Here is a 26,334-nt window from a genome sequence, read left to right on the forward strand (position 1 = left end):
CTTCGGTCTTCCTTATTCATTGTCCAGCTTTCGCATGCATATGAGATGATTGAAAACACCATGGCTTGGATCAGGCACACCTTAGTCCTCAAAGTGTTGTCTTTGCTTTTGAACATTTTAAAGAGATTTTTTTATAGCAGATTTTCTCAATGCAATATGTTGTTTGATTTCTTGACTGCTACTTTTTACGTCAGTGGGCATTGATTATGGATCCAAGTAAAATGAAATCCTCATCAACTTCAATATTTTGTAGAAAAGTTGCAAATTCTCTTCCTGTCATATGATTAGAACAATTATTGCCACTGAAAATCCTTCAGAGTTGTGTAAAGACAAGATCATGAGATATCTGTTATTGAAGTGAGCCAAACTGACTATAATCCTTGCCTCAGCCCATCTGACAAAATTTGTTGCCGAAACGCAAATGACGTCTCTCATGTGAAAATACTTAATGAGCTATCATGGTGCAATGTGAAATTAATTACTTTTGTGTGTGGCCTTTCTAGCCATGATATTGTAACTCCCACCCAGCTGATTGCGGGGTAGGGTAATTGCGGTCTATCAAGGGTATTGGTCAGTTTTGCCTTAAAAGATAGCCAATTCCAGAGCAGAGAGGAACCCACCAACAACAAGGAAGGAGAGACCAGCAGAAAAGACCCATCAGCAGGAAACAGTGTGGTGGGCTTCCTGGCCCATGGACAGAGAAAACTGAGTTCCTTTGGGAAGAGACTCAGGGCCAGGGGACACATGCCTGCAAGCATGGCTGGGTAGAGGCTATTCTGATGGAAGAACTGTATCCTGAGTGTTCTTGAGTCTGAATTGTAACTGTGACTTTCCTAATAAACCCCATAATTGTAGGTATGGTCTGTGAGTTCTGTGTGGCCACTGCAATGAATTATCAAACCTAGTAGAGAGTGCTATGGGAGGGACGTTGGTGTCAGAATTAGTAAACATGGCAGAGAGAGTAGGCATGTCTGAACTCCTGCCTCATGGGAACCAGCCTTGGGCTGTTGATCTTGATTCTCCTTTCCCCTTGTGAAGTTAGAGGAGGTCACACAGTGCCCTCAAGCCATTTTTACAGCTGTAAACCAATACATTAAAAATACAGTTACTAAGTTGATATTATAAAGAAGAGGATCCCTTCTCTGTGTTATCCTGTGCTATTTAATTACAATTCTTAGCAGACTTACTATTAGGTAGCACCTTAAACACTATAATCTAGCACTCAGGGGATGATGATTTTGAGATTTTCTTTTAGTTTAATATAGTGATAATTATTACTTTTATTTAAACATTTCCTTAATGTGATTGTCTTCAGGCTCTTAATTAACACACAGAAAACCACAATTGGAAATTAAAAGTGAAGGCTGATTTAATATAGAAGACATCACCAACTCTATTAGATAATTATATAATAGTTATCTCCTCTGGAAATTGTGGCAAAAACATATAGCTTAAAGAAGGAGAAATTGAGCTATGCTCATGTATTCTTAATTGAATGTTTTGCTATAACTGATTTTTGTAATTTTAATTTGAATAAAAGAAAACAATTTATCTGAAGCAGACTTTTTTGTTGTTTTTATAGCTGGTTGATAAGGAGACTGAATATATTGATGCAAGACACTATTTCACAAAAATACTAAAAGTGAACTCTAATCATAAAGAAATAAAGACAAGGGAGGCATATGTTTTGGTATAAAAATATGCATGGGATTTGGTTTTAGATTGACGTGAAATTCCATAAATCTCACTCATACGCTAAAAAGCTTTTGCACTGAAATATGCAGGATCAGTTAAAAAAAAAAAACCTCTTCAAAGTAAAATCTTAGGAAAGCAGATTCATAAATTCAAATCAGTAAGTGTTGAAGAATCAAGATTTTTTAATTTACTTCCTAGCATTTTATAAATTCTATATTTTATAACATTTTTGTGTTTAACCACATAAACATGTTTTAAAGAAGATAATATTATACCCTTTTTTCCCTCATTACAGCTCTTCTTGAGAGTAAGGTTATGACCTTTTTTTATTTTTTATTGTGCTTTAGGTGAAAGTTGACAGCTCAAGTTAGTTTCTCATAAAAAATTTATGTGCATATTGTTATCTGACCCTAGTTGCAATCCCTGTAAATGTGACAGCACACCCCCCCCCCCTTTCCAAACCCAGTTTCACGTGTCCATTCAACCAGCTCCTATCCCTTTCTGCCTTCTCATCTTGCCTCTGGACAGGAGCTATCCATTTAGTCTCATTTTGTTTTTGGCTATCTACTTGAACTAAGAAGAAAACTCCTCACGAGTATTATTTTATGTTTTACAGTCCAGTCTAATCTTTGTCTGAAGACTTGGCTTCGGGGATGTTTTCAGTTCTGTGTTAACAGAGAGTTCAAGGGGGCATATCTTCTGAGGTTCCCCCAGTCTCAGTCAGACTATTAAGTCTGGTCTTTTTTTCGTGAATTTGAGTTCTGCACCACACTTTTCTCCTGCTCCATCAAGGACTCTCTTTTGTTTGTTTTATTATGCTTTAAGTGAAAGTTTACAAATCAAGTCAGTCTCTTATACAAAAACGTATATACATCTTGCTATAATACTCCTAATTGCTCTCCCCTTAATGAGACAGCATACTCCTTCCCTCCACTCTTTCTTTTCGTGTCCATTTGGCAAGCTTCTGACCCCCTCTACCCTCTCATCTCTCCTCCAGACAGGAGATGCCAACATAGTCTCATGTGTCTACTTGATCCAAGAAGCTTATTCTTCACCAGTATCATTTTCTATCCCATTGTCCAGTCCAATCCCTGTCTGAAGAGTTGGCTTTGGGAATGGTTCCTGTCTTGGGCTAACAGAAGGTCTGGGGACCATGAACACTGGAGTGCTTCTAGTCTCAGTCAGACCATTAAGTCTGGTCTTTTTATGAGAATTTGGGGTCTGCATCCCACTGATCTCCAGTTCCCTCAGGGGTTCTCTGTTGTGTTCCCTGTCAGGGCAGTCATCGGTTGTAGCCAGGCACGATCTAGCTCTTCTGGCCCCAAGTTGATGTAGTCTCTGATTTATGTGGTCCTTTCTGTCTCTTGGGCTCATAGTTACCTTGTGTCTTTGGTGTTCTTCATTCTCCTTTGATCCAGGTGGGTTGAGACCAACTGATGCATCTTAGACGGCCACTTGCTAGCGCTTAAGACCCCAGACCACTCTCCAAAGTGGGATGCAGAATGTTTTCTTAATAGATTTTATTATGCCAATTGACTTAGATGTCCCCCGAAACCATGGTTCCAACATCTGCCCTTGCTACACTGGCCTTCAAAGCATTCAGTTTATTCAGGAAACTTCTTTGCTTCTGGTTTAGTCCAGTTGTGCTGACCTCTCCCGTATTGTGTGTCTTTGTCTTCACCTAAAATAGTTCTTTTCTACTATCTAATTAGTTAGTAACCCTCTCCCTCCATCCCTCCCTCCCCCATCTCATAACCATCAAAGAATATTTTCTTCTCTGTTTAAACTATTTCTTGAGTTCTTATAATAGTGGTCTTATACAATATTTGTCCCTTTGCAACTAATTTCACTCAGCATAGTGCCTTCCAGATTCCTCCATGTTATGAAATGTTTCACAGATTCCTCACTGTTCTTTATCGATGCAATGTATTCCATTGTGTGAATATACCATAATTTATTTATCCATTCATCCATTGATGGGCACCTTGGTCGCTTCCATCTTTTTGCTATCTTAAACAGTGCTGCAATGAACATGTGTGTGCATATATCTGTTCGTGTAAAGGCTCTTATTTCCCTAGGATATATCCCAAGGAGTGGGATTGTTGGACCGTATGGTAGTTCTATTTCTAGCTTTTTAAAGAAGCGGCAAATCGATTTCCAAAGTGGTTGTACCATTTTACATTCCCACCAGCAATGTGTGAGTGTTCCAATCTCTCCACAGCCTCTCCAGCATTTATTATTTTGTGTTTTTTGGATAAATGCCAGCCTTGTTGGAGTGAGATGGAATCTCATTGTAGTTTTGATTTGCATTTCTCTAATGGTGAATGATCGTGAGCATTTCCGCGTGTATCTGTTAGCTACCTGAATTCCTTCTTTAGTGAAGTGCCTGTTCATATCTTTTGCCCAATTTTTTAAAAATAATTTTTATTGTGCTTTAAGTGAAAGTTACAAATCAAGTCAGTCTGTCACATATAAGCTTGTATACGCCTTATTACATAAACTCCCATTTACTCTCCCCCTAATGAGTCAGCCCGTTCCCTTCTTCCAGTCTCTCCTTTCGTGACAATTTTGCCAGTTTCTAACCCTCTCTACCCTCCTATCTCCCCTCCAGAGAGGAGATGTCAATACAGTCTCAAGTGTCCACCTGATGCAAGTAGCTCACTCTTCATCGGCATCTCTCTCCAACCCACTGTCCAGTCTCTTCCATGTCTGATGAGTAGTCTTCGGGAATGGTTCCTGTCCTGGGCCAACAGAAGGTTTGGGGACCATGACCGCTGGGATTCTTCTAGCCTCAGTCAGACCATTAAGTCTGGTCTTTTTATGAGAATTTGGGGTCTGTATTCCACTGTTCTCTGGCTCCCTCAGGAGTTCTCTGTTGTGCTCCCTGTCAGGGCAGTCATCGGTTGTGGCCGGGCACCATCTAGTTCTTCTGGTCTCAGGATGATGTAAGTCTCTAGTTCCTGTGGCCCTTTCTGTCTCGTTTTGTCCAATTTTTATTGGTTTATTTGCCTTTTTGTAGTTGAGTTTTGCAGTGTCATGTACGTTTCAGAGATCAGGCGCTGATCCTAAATGTCATACCTAAAAATTTTTCCCAATCTGTAGGTAATCTTTTTACTCTTTTGGTGATGTCTTTGGATGAGCATAGGCGTTTGATTTTTTGGAGCTCCCAGGTACCTAGTTTCTCTTCTGCATTGTTACTAATGTTTTATATACTGTTAATGCCATGTATTAGGGCTCCTAATGTTGTCCCTACTTTTTCTTCCATGATCTTTACTGTTTTAGATTTTATATATAGGTCTTTGATCCATTTTGAGTTTGTTTTTGTGCATAGTGTGAGGTATATGGGTCTTGTTTCATTTTTTTGCAGACGGATATCAAGTTATACCAGCACCATTTGTTAAAAAGACTGTCTTTTCCCCATTTAACTGACTTTGGGCCTTTGTCAAATATCAACTACTCATATGTGGATGGATTTATGTCTGGATTCTCAACTCTGTTCCATTGGTCTATGTATGTGTTGTTGTACCAGTACCAGCCTGTTTTCACTACTGTGGCGGTATAACAGGTTCTAAAATCAGGTAGAATGAGGCCTCCCATTTCGTTCTTCTTTTTCAGTACTGCTTTACTTATCCGAGGCCTCTTTCCCTTCCAATATGAAGATGGTGATTTGTTTAGTGCAATTCATGGATTGGAATTGCACTAAATGTATAGATCACTTTTGGTAGAATAGACATTTTTATAATGTTAAGTCTTCCTATCCATGAGCAAGGTATGTTTTTCCACTTCTGTAGGTCTCTTTTGGTTTCTTGCAGAACTGTATTGTAGTTCTCTTTGTATAAGTCTTTTACACCTCTGGTAAGATTTATTCCTAAGTATTTTATCTTCTTGGAGGCTACTCTAAAGGGTGTTGATTTGGTGATTTCCTCTTCTTTTTGTTTGTGTAGAGGAATCCAAGCGATTTTTGTATGTTTATCTTGTATCCTGATACTCTGCTGAACTCTTCTATTTTAGTAGTTTTCTTGAGGATTCCTTAGGGTTTTCTATGTATAAGATCATGTCATCTGCAAATAGAGATAATTTTACTTCTACTTTGCCAATCTGGATGCCCTTTATTTCTTTATCTACCCTAATTGCTCTGACTAGGACCTCCAGCACAATATTAAATAAGAGTGGTGATAAAGGGCATCCTTGTCTGGTTCCCGTTCTCAAGGGGAATGCTTTCAGACTCTTTCCATTTAGGATGATGTTGGCTTTTGGCTTTGTATAAATGCCTTTTATTATGCTGAGGAATTTTCCTTCTATTCCTATTTTGCTGAGAGTTTTTATAATGAATGGGTTTTGAACTTTGTCAAATGCCTTTTCTGCATCAATTGATAAAATCATGTGATTCTTGTCTTTTGTTTTATTTATATGATGGATTATATGAATTATTTTTCTAATGTTGAACCATACCTGCATACCTGGTATGAATCCCACTTGGTCATGGTGAATTATTTTTTTGATATGTTGTTGAATTCTATTGGCTAGAATTTTGTTGAAGGTTTTTGCATCTATGTTCATGAGGGCTATAGGTCTGTAATTTTCTTTTCTTGTGGTGTCTTTACCTGGTTTTGGTTTCAGGGATATGGTGGCTTCATAGAATGAGTTCGTTAGTATTCTATCCTTTTCTATGGTCTGAAATACCTTTAGTAGTAGTGGTGTTAACTCTTCTCTGAAAGTTTGGTAAAACTTTGCAGTGAAGCCGTTTGGGCCAGGTTTTTTTTTTTTTTTTTTGGAGTTTTTTGTTCACCTTTTCAATCTCTTGTTATAGGTCTATTTAGTTGTTCTACCTCTGTTTGTGTTAGTTTAGGTACGTAGCCTGTTTTTAGGAATTCAATCGTTTCTTCTAGGTTTTCAAATTTGTTAGGGTACAATTTTTTGTAGTAATCTGATTTGATTCTTTTAATTTCAGTTGAGTCTGTTGTAATATCACCCATCCCATTTCTTATTTGAGTTATTTGCTTCCTCTCCTGTTTTTCTTTGTTGGTTTGGCCAATGGTTTATCAATTTTTTTCAAAGAACCAGCTTTTGGTTTTGTTAATTCTTTCAAATGTTTTTGTTTCTATTTCATTTAATTCTGCTCTAATTTTTATTATTTGCATTCTTCTGGTGACTGAGGGTTTCTTTCATTGCTCTCTTTCTATTTGTTCAAGTTGTAGGGATAATTCTTTGATTTTGGCCTTTTCTTTTTGTGTATGTGTATGTATTGATATAAATTGACCTCTGAGCACTGCTTTCACTGTGTCCCAAAGGCTCATTCTCATTGGAGTCTATGAATTTCTTTATTCCATCCTTATCGTCTTCCATAACCCAGTCATTTTTGAGCAGGTTATTGTTCAGTTTCCAAGTGTTTGATTTCTTTTCCTTGCTTTTTGATTTCTACTTTTATGGCCTTATAGTCAGAGAAGATGCTTTGTAATATTTCAATGTTTTGGATTCTGCCAAGTCTTGCTTTATGACCTAATATGTGTTCTATTCTAGAGAGCGTTCCATGTGCACTAGAAAAGAAAGTATACTTGACTGCTGTTGGGTGGAGTGTTCTGTACATGTCGATGAGATCAAGTTGGTTTACTGTGGCATTTAGATCTTCCATGTCTTTATTGAGCTTCTTTCTGGTTGTTCTGTCCTTCACCAAAAATGGTGTGTTGAAGTCTCCTACTATTATTGTGAGTTATCTATTTATCTTTTCAGTGCTGTTAAGAGTTTGTTTTATGTATTTTAGAGCTGTCACTGGGTGTGTAAATACTTATTACGGCTATGTCCTCCTGGTGTATTGATCCTTTAATCATTATATAGCATCCTTTCTTTTCCTTTGTGGTGGATTTTGCTTTAAAGTCTATTTTGTCAGAGACTAACATTGCTACTCCTGCACTATTTTGATTGTTGTTTGCTTGATATATTTTTTCCATTCTTTGAGTTTTAGTTTGTTTGTGTCTTTCAGTCTAAAGCACGTCTCTTGTAGGCAGCATATGGACGGATCGTGTTTTTCTATCCATTCTGCCACTCTCTATCTGTTCATTGGTGCATTTAGTTTATTTATATTCAGTTTAATTATTTTTTTAATTATTAATAGGTATGAGTTTAATGCTGTCATTTTGATATATTTGTTTTATTGACAGCCTGTTCCACTTAATTTCCTCTACTGAGTCATTTTTCTTTATGCATTGTGTTCATCTTCTTGTTGTTGATTTTGTATTTGCTAAGTCTTTATGTTTTTCTTGTTTTTTATTTTGATGTGTAGGACTGTTAGTTTCCTTTGTGGTTACCTTAATATTTAACTCTATATTTCTAAGTTTAAACCAATCTTTTATTTCTTGATTGCCTTGACTTCCTCTCCATATGAAAGTTCTATGACTACATTATTTCGTCCCTGTCTTTTGTTTTAATGTTGTCATCTTTTACATATTGATGTCTCTGTTTCCCTATTTTCACTGTTTCAGCTTTTATTTATTTTTGTGACTTCCCTATGTGGGTTGATATCTGGTTGTTCTGTCCTGTGTTCTAGTCTTTGGTTGTTATCTGATTTTATTGATTTTCTAAGTGGAGGACTCCCTTTTGTATTTCTTGTAATTTTGGTTTCGTTTTTACAAATTCCCTAAATTTCTGCTTATCTGGAAATGCCCTAATGTCGCCATCATATTTGAGAGACAATGTCATTGGATACTTAACTCTTGGCTGGCAATTTTTTTTTCCTTCAAGTCTTTATATATGTCATCCCTTTGCTTTCTTGCCTGCATGGTTTCTGCTGAGTAGTCAGAGTTTAGTCTTAGTGACTCTCCTCTGTAGATGACTTTTAATTTATCCCTACCTGCTCTTAAAATTATCTTTTTATCTTTGGTTTTGGTAAGTTTGATTATAATATGTCTTGGTGACTTTCTTTTGGGATCTATCCTGTGTGCAGTTCGATGAGCTTCTTGGATAGATATGTTCTTGTCTTTCATGATATCAGGGAAGTTTTCTGCCAACAAATCTCAAGAATTCTCTCTGTGTTTTCTGTTATCTCCCCATTCTGGTACTCCAATCACTCATGGGTTATTCCTCTTGAAGGAGTTCACGTAATTCTTAAGGTTTCTTCATTTTTTTGATGCTTTTATCTGATTTTGCCTCAGATAAATTGGTGTCAAGTGCTTTGTCTTTAATCTTACTAATTCTCACTTCCATGGCCTCAATTTTGTTCCTATGACTTTCCATTGAGTTGTCTAATTCTGAAATTTTCTTGTTAATCTTTTGAATGTGTTTGCTGTGTCTCTATGGATTCTTGCAGCCTATTAAATTTGTCATCATGCTCTTATATAACCTCCTTAATTTCCTCTGTTGCTTTCTCTGTGTACTCCTTGGCTGGGTCTGCATTTTGAATGATCTCCTCCCTGATCTCTTGAAGAGCTCTGTATATTGATCTTTTGAATCCAAGACCTTCTGTTCCTCTGGGAATTTTTTTTGATTCTTTGTTTTAGAAGCTTGCTGAAGCCATCATGGTCTGCCTTTTTATGTGATTTGATATTGACTGCTGTCTCTGAGCCATCAATAAATTATATTTATTTATTTTATGTTTGCTTACTCTGTCCTAGCTTCTTGTTTTGTTTTGATATGCTCAAATAGGCTGGTCATGTGAGCTACTTTGATTATTGGTGTCTTTGAAGCTCTCACATCCTTTTATTAGGTGGTTAGAGCTGTCACTAGGTATGTGAGCCCAGGAGTCTGTTTCCTTTTCTTGTGTAAATCCAGCTCATGTGTCTAGGTTGTTGGTCATTGAGTGTGTGGTGTAGACTCTCACCTAAGTCCTAGATGGGTAGGGCTATGTAGGGGTGACTGGAGTAGGCACAGGTATCTCACTGCAGTAGGGCGTTATGTGCTGAGCAAGGTAGGGAGTGATGACTACCCCTGAGTGCTTGGGTGGAAGGTGTGTCCCTGCTCCCTAGAGTACATAGGTAGGTGGTTTTTGCAGCCACACTTTGAGCACCCAGGGTTGTTGGCTGGAAGAACAGGGAAGTACTACTTATTCTTGGACCCCTGTCAGATGTGGCTAGGCAGATTGGGTGGAACCACCAGTCCTCTTGCCCCTGATGTGGGTAGGTGAGGACCCTGCTTAATGGGCAGGATGGCATCAAATGTCACAAATCTGCCACTCCCCTTTAGCTATTGCAGTTGAAAATAGGCTTCAGTTACATACCCTATTGTACTGGGCTAATGAGGCCCTACACTGTTGAAATGGGTCCACACAGTTCTAGGCAGGGGTGAAAGGCAGTCAAAGTCCGTGGACCGTTTTATGCCTGTTCCTAGGCAAAGGGGCTATGCCCACCCTGAGTTCCCGGCTTAGGGGAACTGGCAGATTATTTTTTTCCTGTTTGTTAATTTGGTTCCGCTTCAAAGCTGGGAGAATATCTTGGGGCATGTGACGAGTCCCACTTTTAGCCCAGGTGGTGCAGCAATCACTGAAGCCAGACCAGGACCAAAGCAGATGGCGAGGGGGAGGATAAGTGGGAGAGAGGTACTTCCCAGACAGGGGAAGGGTTTTTTGATCCCATGTGGTAGGTTAGACAATAGTACTTAACTTTTCGCAGATTCAGCACCACTACTCCCTGGTTCTGGATGTTTGAGCAGACTCTCCCTGCTTGGTTTCTCCTGGTGTGAAAAATGCGTCCCAAGCACTACTGCTTGCCTCAGCCCATCCGCACCAGTTGATCCAGGCTGCAGGATGCCAGCCATGTCAGGTCTGGCATATCCTCTCTGCTTCTGAACTGTCTCTCCCTCCCCCTGCTACACTTAGTCCAACTTATCAACTTTGTCTTTGATGTTCAGGGCTCCTGGATTGTCGTATATAATCGATTCACTTGTTTTTTCTGGTCTTTGCTTTGAGAGGGACCACAGGAAGCATCTGACTACTCCACCATCTTGGCCCTACCTCCTAAGGTTATGATCGTAATCTTATAGATTAACAATAAACGTCAGAAAGATAATTCTGAAAAAAAAATATCCAATAAGAAGCATTTCTCTTTACCATCCACTATGGTCAAGCTAATCCCTATTCTTATCCAACCAATCAATCTGGACATTGTTGTTGTTAGGTACCTTTGAGCCAGTTCCAACTCATAGCAACCCTATGTACAACAGAACTAAATACTGCCTGGTCCTGCACCATTCTCACAATCATTGCTATGAGTCCATTGCTGCAGCCACTGATTCAATCAATCTTGTTGAGGGTTTTCTTTTGTTTTTTTTTTTTTTTTCACTGACCCTTTACTAAGAATGATGTCCTTCTCCGGGGACTTGTCCCTCCTTATAACATGTCCAAAGTATGTAAGATGCAGTCTTCCCATCCTTGCTTCTAGGGAGCATTCTGGTTGTACTTCCAAGACAGATTTGTTTGTTCTTCTGGTAGTCCATGGTATATTCAATATTCTTCCCAAACACCATAATTCAAATGTATCAATTCTTCTTCAGTCTTCCTTATTCACCACTGTCTAACTTTCACATGCATATGAGGTGATTGAAAATACCGTGGTTTGAGTCAGGTACATCTTAGTCCTCAAGGTGTCATCATTGCTTTTTAACACTTTAAAGAGACCATTTGCAGCAGATTTACCTAATGCTATGTCATTTGATTCCTAGGCTGCTCCTTCCATGGGCATTAATTAATGGTCAGAGTAAAATGAAACCCTTGACAACTTCAGTATTTTCTCTGTTTACTATGATGTTGCTTATTGGTCCAGTTGGGAGGATTTTTGTTTTCTTCATGTTGAGATGTAGTCCATACTGAAGGCTATAGTCTTTGATCTTTATCAGTAAGTGCCTCAAGTCCTCTTCATTTTCAGCAAGCAAGGTTGTATCATCTGCATATAGCAGGTTGTTAATGAGTCTTCCTCCAATCCTGATGCCCCATTCTTCTTCATATAGTCTGCCTTCTCAGATTATTTGCTCAGTATTAAAAAATTTTTTTTTATACAGATTGAATAATTATGGTGAAAGGGCACAACGCTGATACACACCTTCTCTGATTTTAAACCTCGCAGTATCCCCTTGTTCTGTTCAAACAACTGCCTCTTTGTCCATGTACAGGTTCTGTGTGAGCACAAGTACGTGTTCTGGAATTCTCATTCTTCACAATATTATCCATAATTTGTTATGATTCACACAGTTGAATGCCTCTGCAGAGTCAATAAAACACAGGTAAACATTTTTCTGATATTCTCTGCTTTCAGGCAAGATCTTTCTGACATCAGCAATATCCCTCGTTCCAAGTCCTCTTCTGAACCCAGTTTAAATTTCTGAATGTTCCCTCTCCATGTACTGGTGCAACCATTTTTGAATTATCTTCAGCATAATTTTACTTGGAAGTGATATTAATAATAATGTTTGATAATTTCTACATTCTGTTGGATCATCATTCTTTGGAATGGGATCTCTTCCAGTCTGTTGGCCAGGTAGCTGTCTTCCAATTTTTTTTGCATAGATGAGTGAGCGCCTCTAGCACTACATTCATTTATGAAACATCTCTATTGGCATTCCGTCAATTCCTGGAGTCTTGTTTTTCACCAATGCCTTCAGTGCATCTTGAACCTCTTCCTTCACTGCCATTGGTTCTCAATTATATGTTACCTCCTGAAATGGTTGAACGTCGACCAATTCTTTTTGGTACAGTGACTTTTTGTATTCCTTCCATATTTTTTTATGCTTTCTGTGGTGTTCAATTTTTTTACTCATAAAATCCTTCAATATTACAACTCAAAGCTTGAATTTTTCTTCATTTCTTTCAGCTTGAGAAATGCTGAGTGTGTTCTTCTGTTTTGGTTTTCTTACTTCAGGTCTTTGCAAAATTCATTATAATACTTTACATTGTCTTCATAAGCCACCCTTTGAAATCTGTTCAGGTCTTTTACTTCTTCATTTCTTTCTTTCACTTTCGCTATTCTACTTTCAAGAGCAAGTTTCAGAGTCCTTTCTGACATCCATTTTGGTCTTTTTTTTTCTTTCTGTCTCTTTAATGATCTTTTGCTTTCTTCATGTTTGATGTCCTTGATGTCATCCCACAACTCATCTGGTTTTTGGTCATTAGTGATTAATGCATCAAATCTATTCTTGAGATGGTTTCTAAATTCAGGTGGAATATACTCAAGGTCGTACTTTGGCTCCCATGGACTTGTTCTAGTCTTCTCCATCTTCAACTTGAACTTGCATATGAGCAATTGATGGTCTGTTCCACAGTCAGACTCTGGTCTTATTCTGACTGATAATATTGTGCTTTTCCATCGTCACTTTTCCATTGTCTCTTTCCACAGATGTGGTCAATTTGATTCCTGTGTATTCCATTTGGTGAGGTTCACATGTATAGTCACCATTTATGTTGTTGAAAACAGTATTTGCAGTGAATAAATCATTGTTCTTGAAAAATTCTATCATAGAGTTTCCCTTCCTTTACATGGGATCCTAAATGAAATACACTGATCCTTCTCTCATTTTCTTCTCTATACATAAAATGGCAGGATTTTATGTGTTTTATATGGTTGTTTTATTATAACTCCATATATGAAAGGCAATCCTGAGTTTGTAAATTTAAGAGCTTTACTGAGACAACTGTTACATATCCTGACCTAGAGAAACCTGAATTTGTCTTTTAGCTCCATGAACCTCACCAGTAATCTATAGTTCATGGCTTTATGCTAGAAGAGTTATTGCACATATAGTTAGGGGGGTTCCTCTAAAATACAACTTGAGAAATACTCCAGTCACTTACCGTCTGTCTGGCTTAACTAACAGTTTGCACAAATAATCACACTAAACCTAATATCATGTGCTTTGTCTAATGAACAAGAAAATAATGAACAAGAATATATGTTAAAATTTTTGAATAACTACTAAAATTTTAGTAATTTTGTAAGCTGTTTGATTCAATAAATAAGCAGAGCTACGATCATTTCAAATAATCACGCAAGTTATAGCCCAAACTTGAGCTTAATCACATATCAAATTAGACTATATTTTCACTGGAAGAACAAATAAGCTTAAAATTTGATCATATCAAGAGATTCTCAAATCATACCCCTAAATTCTATTGCCCTGTGCTTTCTATTCAAATTAGCATTTTTCTTCACAGGTATTATTAATTATTTTCTGACCGAAATTACCAGTGCCATCATATCAATTTTTGCCCTAGCTTTGCATTTCTAAATAGATTTTAATCAGTCAATTAATAGATATTAAGGATCTGATTTTTCTCCATGCTTCCAAATGTTAGAGATATGAGGGCAATAATTTAGAAAAATGACATTGTCACTAATTATATAATAATTTTTATCTTTTATGTGGCTTTAGTTACAAAAAGAAGGTAATCATTCATTTCATTTCTAAGTGATTACATGCTTTTTCAATATTTCAGTGTATGTCACTATCAGGGGATCTGGCTTGAGCTATGCTTGATATTTAAAAACAAAACAAGACAATTTTAAAATATAGATTTTACATCAGCTTATTAACATGAAAATGCAATACATTCCCCTAGAGAGGATTATACAACAGCTACAAGAATACTTTAAAGATCATATAATTTTATTTAACATGAATATGCTGTTATTAAACTCATCAGTTAAAACTAGCAAGCAACGAACATCCAAACAACAACCTATTAATATTTTGCATTGTCTATATCATTCATTAACTTGTTAACTCAATTCTCAGCTGTCATATGTGCTTTTTTTTTTTTTAACCAAATACAATCATGGGGCTTATTAGAAGAAAATGAATTGATTTCCAAGGAAGATCATTGAACTTTTTAATGCCAACATGGCAATTAAGACAAAACATAACCCATGCACGTACTTTACACAACAGAAAGCAGGCAGATTCTAGAAAAAAGCTGACATGCACAACATAAACATGTGCGGCATTTATTTACTATACTCTTCTAAATGTATCTTATGCACAATGAAAACTCAATAGTGTAAAAAATATCATTGTTCCTGATTTTCACAAGTTTACTCATATTGGAAGTGCATGTAGGAGTATGAAAATCACAATCTGAATGAAGTTTGTTCATGCCTATGTCAATAACTGATTTCATCCAGAAAGCCTTGGGGCACTGATGTTAAAAAAAAAAAAAAGATTAATTTTAATTCTTTCTTACTAAGGAGTGATATTTGGGAAGTTTATGTTTTTACTCCCCCCCCCCAATAAATTAAAAAAATAAAGACTTCTCTATGAAGAAACATTTTTAAAATGAGTGAAAAGAAGAAAAGCACCATAGAAAATGTGAAATATAGAATTAGGAAACAGGCTTGCTGACGAGGTCTTCCATGTAATTTGAGTGTCTGCGGAAGAATGTACTGCAAATGTTTAAAATCAGATTATAACCACTTTTACATATATGATTGCTTATATTTTCAATTATTTCTGCAAAGCTTTTCTCTTCAATTATTTGGACAAATGTTAGCAGGGTTGTACAGCAGCATTAAAACTGAGTTCTCTGCAAAAGATGGATAAAATATACTTCCACATCCCATTTTTGCCCATTGCTCTCCAAGTGAAATTTCCTTTAATAATTCACTTAGCATTAAGAAAGAATAACAGAAAGCTCACAAACTTGCTTTCATTTACATTCACATTCAGGAAGTGCTCGTCTGATATAGTTCAGCTGATAAATATGAACCTATGCGTTTATCAAATCCCTAAGAAGATTATCTAAATCAACTCCGTGTAATTACCATTCACCATCTGTTCCACCAGGGCCTGAGCTGATCTGCTGGCATCTTGCAGTTTTCTGAACTTCTCGGCTTTTTCTCGCTCTATGGCCTGCAGCATAATAGCAAAGGTGAGTATTTCGATACAAGGATTGTGAAGCTACACAGTAATTAAAACTTCTACTTGCCCTTTCAAGCCTTAAGCTATTTCACTAGTTCAGTTTATCCTGTGAACCTAAAGACTTTTTCAACTTTTTTTTGGCACCAAAATGGCAATGAAAGCACAAGCCATTTTCATCCTGAATTGCTACTATTTTTTAATAATAGGATTTCAAGTCTTAACTTTTTTACGTAACAGTTTCTGCTGCTTTGTACTTTAAGACTAAAAAAGAGCCAAAAAAGGCATACCAGAACAAACAGTGAAAGGATAAAGTATCAGAGAATTAAAGTAGAAGTTATCTTTTTAAATATATACCACTGAAATTAATCCTAATAATACAAACATACATTCTCTCTTACAAATCAAATTGAGAATCCAGTAAATATATACAATGGAAGAAAATACAGTAGCATGAATAATTTAGCAGACAAAATATCTAAATGCAAGGCTGCAGACTAATTTTTCTTACTAAAATTGTCAAAGTACTCCCATTTCCAAGGATAAATGGATTCAAAGAGTTTTCTAAATTCCTTTGTTCGGATCTCCTAACCAGTTAACTCTTCAACAACAAAGTTATTTGAATTAACAAGAGCTCTCATTAGATGCTGTTGAGCTTAGTTCATAATGTCTCTACAGAGACAAAAATTTTAAACCACAATGTAGCAGAACTCCATACTGAGCCATTAAAAAGATGTGGCTGTAACCATATACATTCTATATCCTAAAACATATATATGTTACACGTCTTACCCACAGAAAAAGCAAGCTATAATGCAGTTAATATATAGTAAGAGCAGTATTCTTGTGACTAAATGTAGCATTATAAAGAGGTTTCACTTTGTGGCAGCAGTCTATTCTGCATCAGATGATTTTTTTAAAGTTTATTTAGATCTACAGGCTTTTAAGCAAACATTCCAAGATGTAATATTAGAGTACACGTGAGAAAGCATATACTAGACACATGCAGACTCCATGCAGTGCTATCCAGTAGAGCTTTTCTGAAACGGTGAAAATATTCTATATCTGCATTGTCCAATACAGTAGCCACGAGCCACATGTGAATATTGAGCACTTGAAACATGGCCAGTGTGACTGAGGGAATTTTTTTTTTAATTTAACTAAAGTTAAATTTAAGAAGTAACTTGTGTCTTGCGCCTACTGTAATTGTGCAGTGCAGAAATAGTGCTTTCTCTCTGAAAGGAAATAGTTCAATGTATTTATTCAGATAATATGATGACCTCAGAAATACTTTCAAAGAAATACATAATCATTGGGCCTAGACTAATGCCTGAGGATATCAAATGACAGAAATGCCTATGAAATAACCAATAATTTTTACATATTTGAAAAAAAAAACCAAACTCATTTAAAGAAATAACCACAGTTTAGTAGCAGGGCTTTCCTTTTATTTCTTTTAAAAAGTTCCATAAGCTAAAATTACTGTTTTCAAGGTCAATACTACAAAATACTAAAAAAGCAAATGGCCAAAAGAATATACTCCAGTTAGGAGCAGCTGCAATGTATAAAATACTAATTAAAACTGAGCAGATTAAATAAAGAGTAAAATAAAAGTCTATAAAAAATGATGGTCTTTGTTTGTTTTATTATTTTAAGTACTTAGAGCTGAGAAATATACATTTTACATTATGTTGTCAAGAGTATAAAATGAAAACTTAGTTTTATCTCATGGGTCAGAAAACTCCAAAGGTGATAGACTCATTTTAATATCTTAAATTCTACTTGAACATTTCAAAGCATACAGATTGCAGCATTTTGGGATTATATGCTCCCAGAATCCCATACCAATTAGCAGGTGAAAATTCTGGGTTACCTTGAATGTCAGCTCCACATATTGTTTCCACAAGCATGGGGACAACCGTAGAAGGTTGTAACTGCTAGTCGAACTGAAATATCCATGAAAATAACGTGGCCACAACATCTGGCTAAAGGTAACCCATTGCTGTCAAGTCCATTCCGACTCATACCGGCCCTATAGGACAAAATAGAACTGCCCCATAGAGTTTCTGAGGAGCAGCTAGTGGATTTGAACTGCCAGCCTTTTGGTTAGTAGCCGAATGCTTAACCACTGCACCACCAAGGCTGCAGTTAAAGGTAAAAACCCACAAAATGCTCTAAAATTCACATTTTCTCAACTTCTCAAATTTGCATTCTAAATTCTCTAGCTTAGCATCTTATTGATACATGGGTTTTCTAACACTTTAAACTTGTTCTCCATTGAAAGGTAAATGCTATTTGTTAAGTTTGTAAAGGACTCTGAGCACTTTGGAAAAAAGGAAGGTAGATACATTGTGAGGAAATTTAGAATATTCACAACTAGTGAGAGGGACAGTAGGATATGGGGTTGCAAAAGCTTGACAGCATCAAATGAAAAAGACCGGGAGAGATATTATGCCACAACAAATAAACTGGTGTTTTTTTGTTTGTTTTTTAGTTACTCAATTTTACAGTGATCCTATCCTATTGAGTTTCTGCCTTTTTTTTTTTACATGAAATCACATAAAGAGTACATTCAGAACACCATATCGTCTTCATCAAAGAGGAAAAAAAATTATCAATGGCTATATTAATGTCATGATCACAATCTCTTAATTCTGAGCATCAAATGAGAGAATCAATTAGTATTATGAAGCAAGAGCCAAACATGATAATTGAATATCTCAGAGGGTTCTATTTAAGCTGTTCGATTGACCATAGTATTTCAGTTATTCTAATATAAATAACAACAGCAACAAGAGTGACAATAACAACACAACAATTTATGCAATACCCCACCTCCACCGTCGTTGAGTCGATTCTGACTCTTAGCGACCCTATAGGACAGAATAGAACTGCCCCATAGAGTTTCCAAGGAGCACCTGGTGGATTCGAACTGCCAACCTCTTGGTTAACAGCCGTAGTACTCACCACTACACCACCAGGGTTTCCACTTTATGCAATAGATACTATTATTCTCCCAATTGATGGAAATTGAAACACAGGTTTGAAAACACAGGCATAGCCACAGTAAAAGCAGAGTTTTTTATATTGTCTGCCATAATATAGTTTATGCATATCAATTCATATGTATGTCATAATTACCCAGTGAATTAGAAAGAATCACCACTATTTTATCACATTTTATATAAGAGAAGACAGAACATCAAGAAAATTAAGTCATATACCTAAGGTCATACAGCTAGTATGTTGCTCATACAACTAGAAAGTTTCAGGTCCACTATTAGAACACAACTCATCTATTTCTAAGTCTAGCACTCTCTCAAATATGTTCAGCTGCTTCTAGGGGTATTTTAATGGAAATTAATCAGACAAACTTGGGCATATCTGATTGCAAGTCATAGCAAACGTGACCATTTAGTTTGGATGTAGTCAGAAATGACATTCAGAATGTTACCATCAATGCAGCATGGGAACCAAGACATAAGAAGAGATGCCTGGTCACTCAGAATGGACACTGACAATTGACAGGGCATCAACTCTGTGTACAGCGCAATTACCGTACTGCATCACTGTATAGATTCCCACACGCAAACTGAGTAACTGGTGCATAAAGAGATGTTGTTGTTCGGTGCTGTAGAGTTGATTTTACTCATGACAGCCCCACGTGACAGAGTAGAATTGCCCATAGGGTTTTCTAGGTTGTAATCTTTCTGGGTCTGGGAGCAGAAAGCCAGGTCTTTCTTCTGTGGAGCTACTGGGTGAGTTCAAACCTCCAGCCTTTCTTTTAGCAGCTGAGCTGCTTAACCATTGTACTACCAGCACTCCTTAATAAAGATATAAGTCCCATAAAAAGCAGTTAAGGATCTCTTCATCCATCATACAGATGATATCTGGGTTCTTTGAGGTGATACCAATTTAAAGAAGTTATTGGCACCTACAAATTGGCCTTGAGAAGGGTGAACAAGACAGTGAAGAGTCCACCAAACATTTCATTTCAGATACAGGTGTAGGTGGTTGATTAAAAATGAGAAAGTTTAAGGTGGCAAACAGATGGCAAAAAAATGTAATGAAAATAAAAATTTTAGAGTCATTCTATTCTCAGTTGGTTTGCATTCTATCCCCACTGCTCCTTAGCTCTATGACTTTTGGGAAGGGATTCAAATCCTCTGAGCCTGAATATTTTCTATGCACTGTAATGATAATGATGCCTACCCTCCAGAACTTCTGAGGGAATTAAGGAAGCTATTCGTATAATTTATTACCTAACTATAGACAACAGTGTATAGTAAAATGGAGAGTGATGACTAATTAAGATGGAACAAATGGCATGATATAAACCTAGAGTGTTTTAGACAAACTGAAACACATCATCGTTCTAATTAAAGGTGATATCATTAATATTAATAACAAGTTACAAGGAATACTTATTGACACAAGAGATGTTTAGAATGCGTTGCTCACAGAAATTTGTGAGAAGTGTCCCAGTAACCACATGTAAAAAGCATTAAGAAAGCTGAATTCATCAAAACCACTGGAACTCCCTTCTTTTCCTGGGGTGTGACCATGCATGTATTCACCCTCAAATGAAATATATGAACTTCCGTTTGAAAACAGGTCTGACTAGTAGTTCCTAATCCAGTTTACCTCATGGCCTCACCTCAACAATACACAACCAAAAAGTTTAAAAAAAAATCATACATGGAAAATGGAGCCTGAAGAGATGTATGGTGTGGAAAAAAAAAAAAAGTTAGGACATATTCCTTACTTTTAATGTAGATTGTGCGACACCAAGGAGAAAAATTGGAATTCAGAGATATACCTTAGGGTCGCTATGAGTCAAAATTGACTCGAAGGCACTGGGTTGGGTTTATATGTATATACACACAACAACAACCCATTGCCATTGAGTTGATTCTGACATACAGCGACCCTATAGGACAGAGTAGAGCTGCCACATATGGTTTCCAAGGAGCAGCTGGCAATTTTGAACTGCCAACATTTTGGTAAGCAACTGTAGCTCTTAACCACTGTGCCACCAGGGCTCCATATATATATATCCCTACTCCTTTACTCAGTCCCTTCAAAACTCTGCTATCAATGTCACCATTGGTCTCCTTGTTTCTATATTCAATGGCCGACTCCCAGTCCTCCTCTTACTTATCATCTTCATTTCACCTAGAGAACTCCTCTTTCTTCTTAGGTTTCTTTCTCAAATTGGCTTCCTGGACTTTGTGCACACAGATTTTTCCTCCTACTTCAAGGATCTCTTTGAGGTTCCTCCTCATCCCCCTTGCCTCTCAATTTGGAGTGTTCTAGGGCTGAATCTATTCTTTCATTCGTTCAATCCAAAATCTTAAAATCCTTCAATCCTCTTTTTCTCACATGCAGCATTCTATCCCAAAGAAAATCCATTGGATCTACCCTAAAAACACATCCAGAAAGCCATGTTATTACAATAACCACTACCACCACACTAGTTTAAAGACCCCGACACTTCTAGGAGGTATTTAATTTTCAGAAGAGCGTATTAAATGGTTATTCTATTTTTACTGTGGCTCCCTAATCATATATTCCTAACACAGCCAGCTACAATGGAGGCCAGCTCAACATTCTAATAGCTTCCCTTCTCACTTAGAGTAAAAGCTCAAGTCTTTACTATGTCCTGATCTAATCTTAACATCCTTAACCTCTCTGGCCTCATCTCCTGTTATTAAACCTCTTGCTTATTCTGCTCCAGCCACACTGGCCTCTTTGTTTTTCCCTTGAAAACTCCAGGCACACACCTGCCTTAGGGCTGAGCAGTTACTCTTTCTCCCTGCCAGATATATCCTTTCTTGGGTATGTTTAAGTTACTCAATGCCTGGAGACTTTTACTTAAATGTCACTTTCTCTCTCATAAGGCCTTCTCTTACTATTCAATGTATCTACACGCACACACACATACACACGCTCTCTCTCTCTCTCTCACACACACACTTACTAGTCCCCTTTACTCCTTTAATTTTCTTCTTGGAATTTATCAATAACATTCCATAAGTTTTATATATTAATCTCGTTTATTTTCTACTTTCCACACTGGAATGTAAGCTGTATAAGGTCAGGGAAGCTCATCTGTTTCATTCTTTACTCTATCTCCAGTACGTAGAATAGTGCCTGGTACGTGGTATATGCATAATAAAGTGAGGTCTATTATAACATAATGATACAATATTATAGTCTCTCCCCTACCTCCATGTAAACTGCTCTCTGAATATGTAATTGCATAAAAAAAACAATGGGAGCTATACACGTATCTGTCAAAGGATAAGCTCATGGGGATAGATACTGCGAACTTAGTAAAGCAAGGATGGATTTAAATGAAAGTCTTCTAGAAACTGCAGATTACACTGGGAGTTGGACACATCAGCCTATCCTCTACCTCATGTCCTGATAAAGACAGTAAAAAAATTACCCAAGTAGAAAACAAAAAGTACCATGTACAATCTATAAGTCTAGACTTCATAGAATCTCACCTTCTTTGAGGAAAAGAAAAAAAAAAAAGCTTGCACTCATAAAACTTATTGTAGAACAGTGCAAAGAAAATATCATAATGAAAAAACATTAGAGTAAAACCTTCCAAAAATGTTCTACTGAAAAAATTTCTGTAAAGTTTTAGCATCCTCTCTAAAATTTCAGCATTAAAAAGGAACAGAAAATCATAAGGCTAGAACAGGCTGAATTCAATAGAAACAGAAAAGTCCGTCAAGAAAATAACATGGTACTCAAAGAGATATTGATCTACTAAGAAAAAAAAAAACTAAAAATGCACTATCAGAATTCAAATTTTTATTAGAGACTATAAAATACAGGGTAATACTGAATAAGAGAAGAAATGTAAGGAGATCATTTCTTGAGTACGGTACTAAACAAGATTCTTTGCCATTCAGTAGCAGATAAACAAGTATCCCCACTTGGGTGGTAGACAGCATCATATTTTAAAGCGTCCTCACTAAGTTGTTCCTGCATTTACAAATTTTGCAAAATCTTTGGCTATGGGAACATGTGGGAATGCTTTTGTTATTACTAGAGAATAAGTATAACAACACTTTATTCATCTCAGAAATGCAGGGTCTCTTTTTATCTCAAAAAATTTCCAAAATTGTCAGTATCTTTAAAAACACTCTATGACCTCCTCCTTCTTCTTTATTGGATCCCTTAAAAGCCTCCACTTTTCATGACATCTTCTCTAATTAATGTGAAAGTAAATTTGAGATTCCCCAGGGTTCTACACAGACTTTTGAAGCAATTAATTTTCTATTCATTTAACATTCTATAATGAAGTTTCACCCTTTGACAAAAAAAGTAATTTATTCACTCAAATGTTTATTCAGGAGTGAAATACCACTCACATTGGTCACAGAGCCTCTTAAAAAAATGTGCCTGCAGAGCTGAAAAAAAAATCACTTATTCACATAATTAAACATTCATGGGGTTACGTACCAGGCACTATATTAGACATTAGGATACCAAAACCAAAATAAAATGAAACTAAAATTAAATTCTAGACTTTGATTTTGAAATACATACAATTTAATATATGTCACTATGGCTGCATAAGGAAACAGGAATCAAATGATGGCTGATTTCAGGAAGGTGACATAGAGATACTGAATATGTCAATGCCTTCCAGCCAAAGACCACTGGGAAAACACCTGCAGATGAACATGGTTAGGTTTATGTACTCTTTGAAATGAAGGAGTTGGTATTATAATGGTGAAATATGGAGTGTCTCAGTAAGAGGATGATAAACCAAAACCGAACTCTTTGCCGTCGAGTCCATTATGACTCATAGCAACCCAATAAGACAGAGTAGAACCGCATCACAGGATTTCCAAGGAGCAGCTGGTGGATTCGAACTGCTGACCTTTTGGTTAGCAGCTGAGCGCTTAACCACTGCGCCACCAGGGGTTCAAGAGGATGATAGATGGGACATATTACAGGATTTGGGATTGAGTTAGGTGACGGAGGGGGTTCAAAGAAGCAGGGATTTGCTTTTCATTGGATGCTGTCAGGAAGTGGGGAGTAGTCAATAATTGGGTATCTTAGAGTCCTTATCTAGAAATCATATCTGTCATATTCATGAGGCTGGGGGATATTCGGTCATTTTGAGTGCCTTGCAGGGTGTTCTGGCTTCTGTGTTCAGACATGATGACAAAGTGGCCTTGTTTTTGATTTGATCTATGATGATCATGGAGTGGCCTTGTCTGAAGTTGGCTTTCGGAGAAGTTGTTCATATTCAACGGGACAACATCGCAGACTCAATGTGCTTTCCAGGCCAACTCTCAGCAAACCCAAGGTTTAACTGAAATGCCAAGCCAGCTCCCAGATGTCAGCATCGGCTTTTTTCTTTCTCAATTATAAACAGAGGAATGACAGGACCACAGACATGTTTTAAAACCTTAATTTGGCAGAGGCGATGGCAAAACTTCTGAAGGAGTGCAACATTAGTGACAGGAAAGACTAGCTAGAGTATTGGCATCTTAAATATAGGTCAACCATAATATTAGCTTTAACAACGGTTATGGTGATGAAAATAGAGAAAATTGGACAGTTTTAAGAGCTGTTATTGGATCAGGATTAATTATGCTTGTCAAAGGGTAGACTTGTGAAGGGTAAAGAAAATCTAGACAACCAAGGTAGTTTTGGGTTTTTTTAATGAGTATGTTGAAAGAGAGAAAGGGAAAAGGGAGATATGTTATGTTATGTTATGTTATATATTATATTATTATATTAATGTGTGTGTATATATATATCTTTTCTATAACAGAAAATAGGTCCTATATATACAATAATATATACAATAATATATACAATAATAAACCTCTTATCTCGTAATACCTATATATATCTAGAAAGTAGGTCTTAGGAGATAAAGAGGTTCATTTTTTAGGTTTAAGTCTAACATTCAATTAAAGATGGAGACCAGGGTTTGATTCTCAGCCAATGCTCCTCTTGCACAGCCATTACACATCTGTTACTGGTGGACTGCTTGTTTCTATGATGCTGAACAAATTTCACCAGAGCTCCCAGACTAAGATAAATTAGGAAGAAAGACCTGGTGTTCTACTTCTGAAAATTAGCCAATGAAAACCCTATGAATCACAATGGTCAGATCCACAACCAGTCACAGGGATGGGCAGGACCAGGCAGCATTTAGTTCTGTTGTGAATGGGGTCACCATGAACTCGGGGCTGGCTCGATGGCAGCTAAAAATAACAACAAATTAGGCAATTAGATACACTGGCCTGGATTTTAGGGGAGAGACATTAGCTGAAGATACATTATTTGTGGGTCATAAGAAAATACGTGATATTTGGACAGGAAGAAATGAGACTATCCAGAGAAGAAAAACAAGGGAAGAACTGTGGAGAACATCAGTATTAAAGGATAAATGATACGGAGCAAGTAGCCAAAAAAGTAAAAAGGTAAACAGTTGTGTTCTTAGTTGCTGTTGAGTGGATTCTGACTCATGTTGACCCCATGTGTGCAGAGTAGAAATGTTCCATAGAGTTTTCAAGGCTGTAATAGTTTGGAAACAGATCACCAGGCCTGTCTTCTGAGGTGTCTCTGGGTGGGTTCAAACTGCCAGTCTTTCCACTAATAGTCAAGTGATCGACCATTTCTACCACCCAGTGGTATCGCATAAGCTGAGGGAGGAAAGAATTTCATGAAGGATAAAGAGGCTAATAGGGCTAAGTTCTACAAAGAAGTTGATTAAGATATGGCATGTATGTGTTCATTTATGTTTTTTATAGGAGATGAAAGCTTTCTCTAAGTTGGAAAAACCCAGAAAAATACAGAGAGGCTGAAGATATGGACAAGATGGTGTATAGATGAAGACCCATATGTATCTAGAAAGCAGGTCATATGAAACATTTTAGGACATAAACAATGATGAGTTCAAGAACATACAGTGAGATTAGACTTAACTATCCAAAGCACAGCCTCTTCCACCAAGGCCGATGGAAGGAAAGAGACTATGGGCATGAAATACATAACTTGAGAGATAATATTTTTACTAGTTTTCTGGTGTACAAGATGGCAAAACCTTGAAACTCAAATCCATTGCTGTCAAGTCGATTCCAACTCATAGCGACCCTACAGGACAGAGTACAACTGCCGTATAAGATTTCCAAGGCTGTAATCTTTATGGAAACAGACTGCCACGTCTTTCTCCCACAGAGCAGCTTATAGTTTTGTACTGCCAATTTTTCTGGTAGCAGGCAAGCACTTAACCACTGTACCACCAGGGCTTCTTGACAAAACCTTTAGGAGACCCATAAAAGTTTGAAATAATTGTTGAGAGATTCTGGAATATTACTCAGCCATAAAGACAATGAAGTCCTGATACATGCTACAACATAGATGAAACTTGAAAACATTATGCTGTGTGAAATAAGTCAATCACAAAAGGACAATTATGGCATGATTTCACTTATATGAAATATTTAGAACAGGCAAATTTATAGAGACAAAAATTTATTAGTGATTATCAGGAATGGGAGGGAGGAGGAACGGCAGACTCATAGCTTAGGAGACGCTGATCTTTTAAGTGTGATAGGAAAAGTTGGAATTGGATAGTGGTGATGGTCATACAACATGACGAACATAATTAATGTCACTGACCTGTACATGTGAAGAATGTTCAAATGGCAAATGTTTTATTACATACATATTTACCACACTTTGAAAGAGAGCGAGAGAGAGAAGAAAAAAAAAAGAAATGTAGTACATGCCTCAGCATCTCAAATACCATATCACCTTGTGGTCAGA

The 26,334-nt window shown here is 36.9% G+C and overlaps 1 protein-coding gene across 1 annotated transcript in view; it reads right to left on the minus strand.

Annotated features, from left to right (window-relative positions):
- DMD (dystrophin) overlaps positions 1-26,334 on the minus strand; it is a 1,889,362-nt gene that overhangs the window by 1,523,750 nt on the left and 339,278 nt on the right. Inside the window, exon 14 of the mRNA XM_010599731.3 lies at positions 15,429-15,516. Coding sequence (XP_010598033.2) covers positions 15,429-15,516 — 88 coding nt within the window. The remainder of the gene's footprint in view (positions 1-15,428; positions 15,517-26,334) is intronic.

Source organism: Loxodonta africana, chromosome X (assembly GCF_030014295.1).
Source record: "Loxodonta africana isolate mLoxAfr1 chromosome X, mLoxAfr1.hap2, whole genome shotgun sequence".
Lineage (NCBI taxonomy): Eukaryota > Metazoa > Chordata > Mammalia > Proboscidea > Elephantidae > Loxodonta > Loxodonta africana.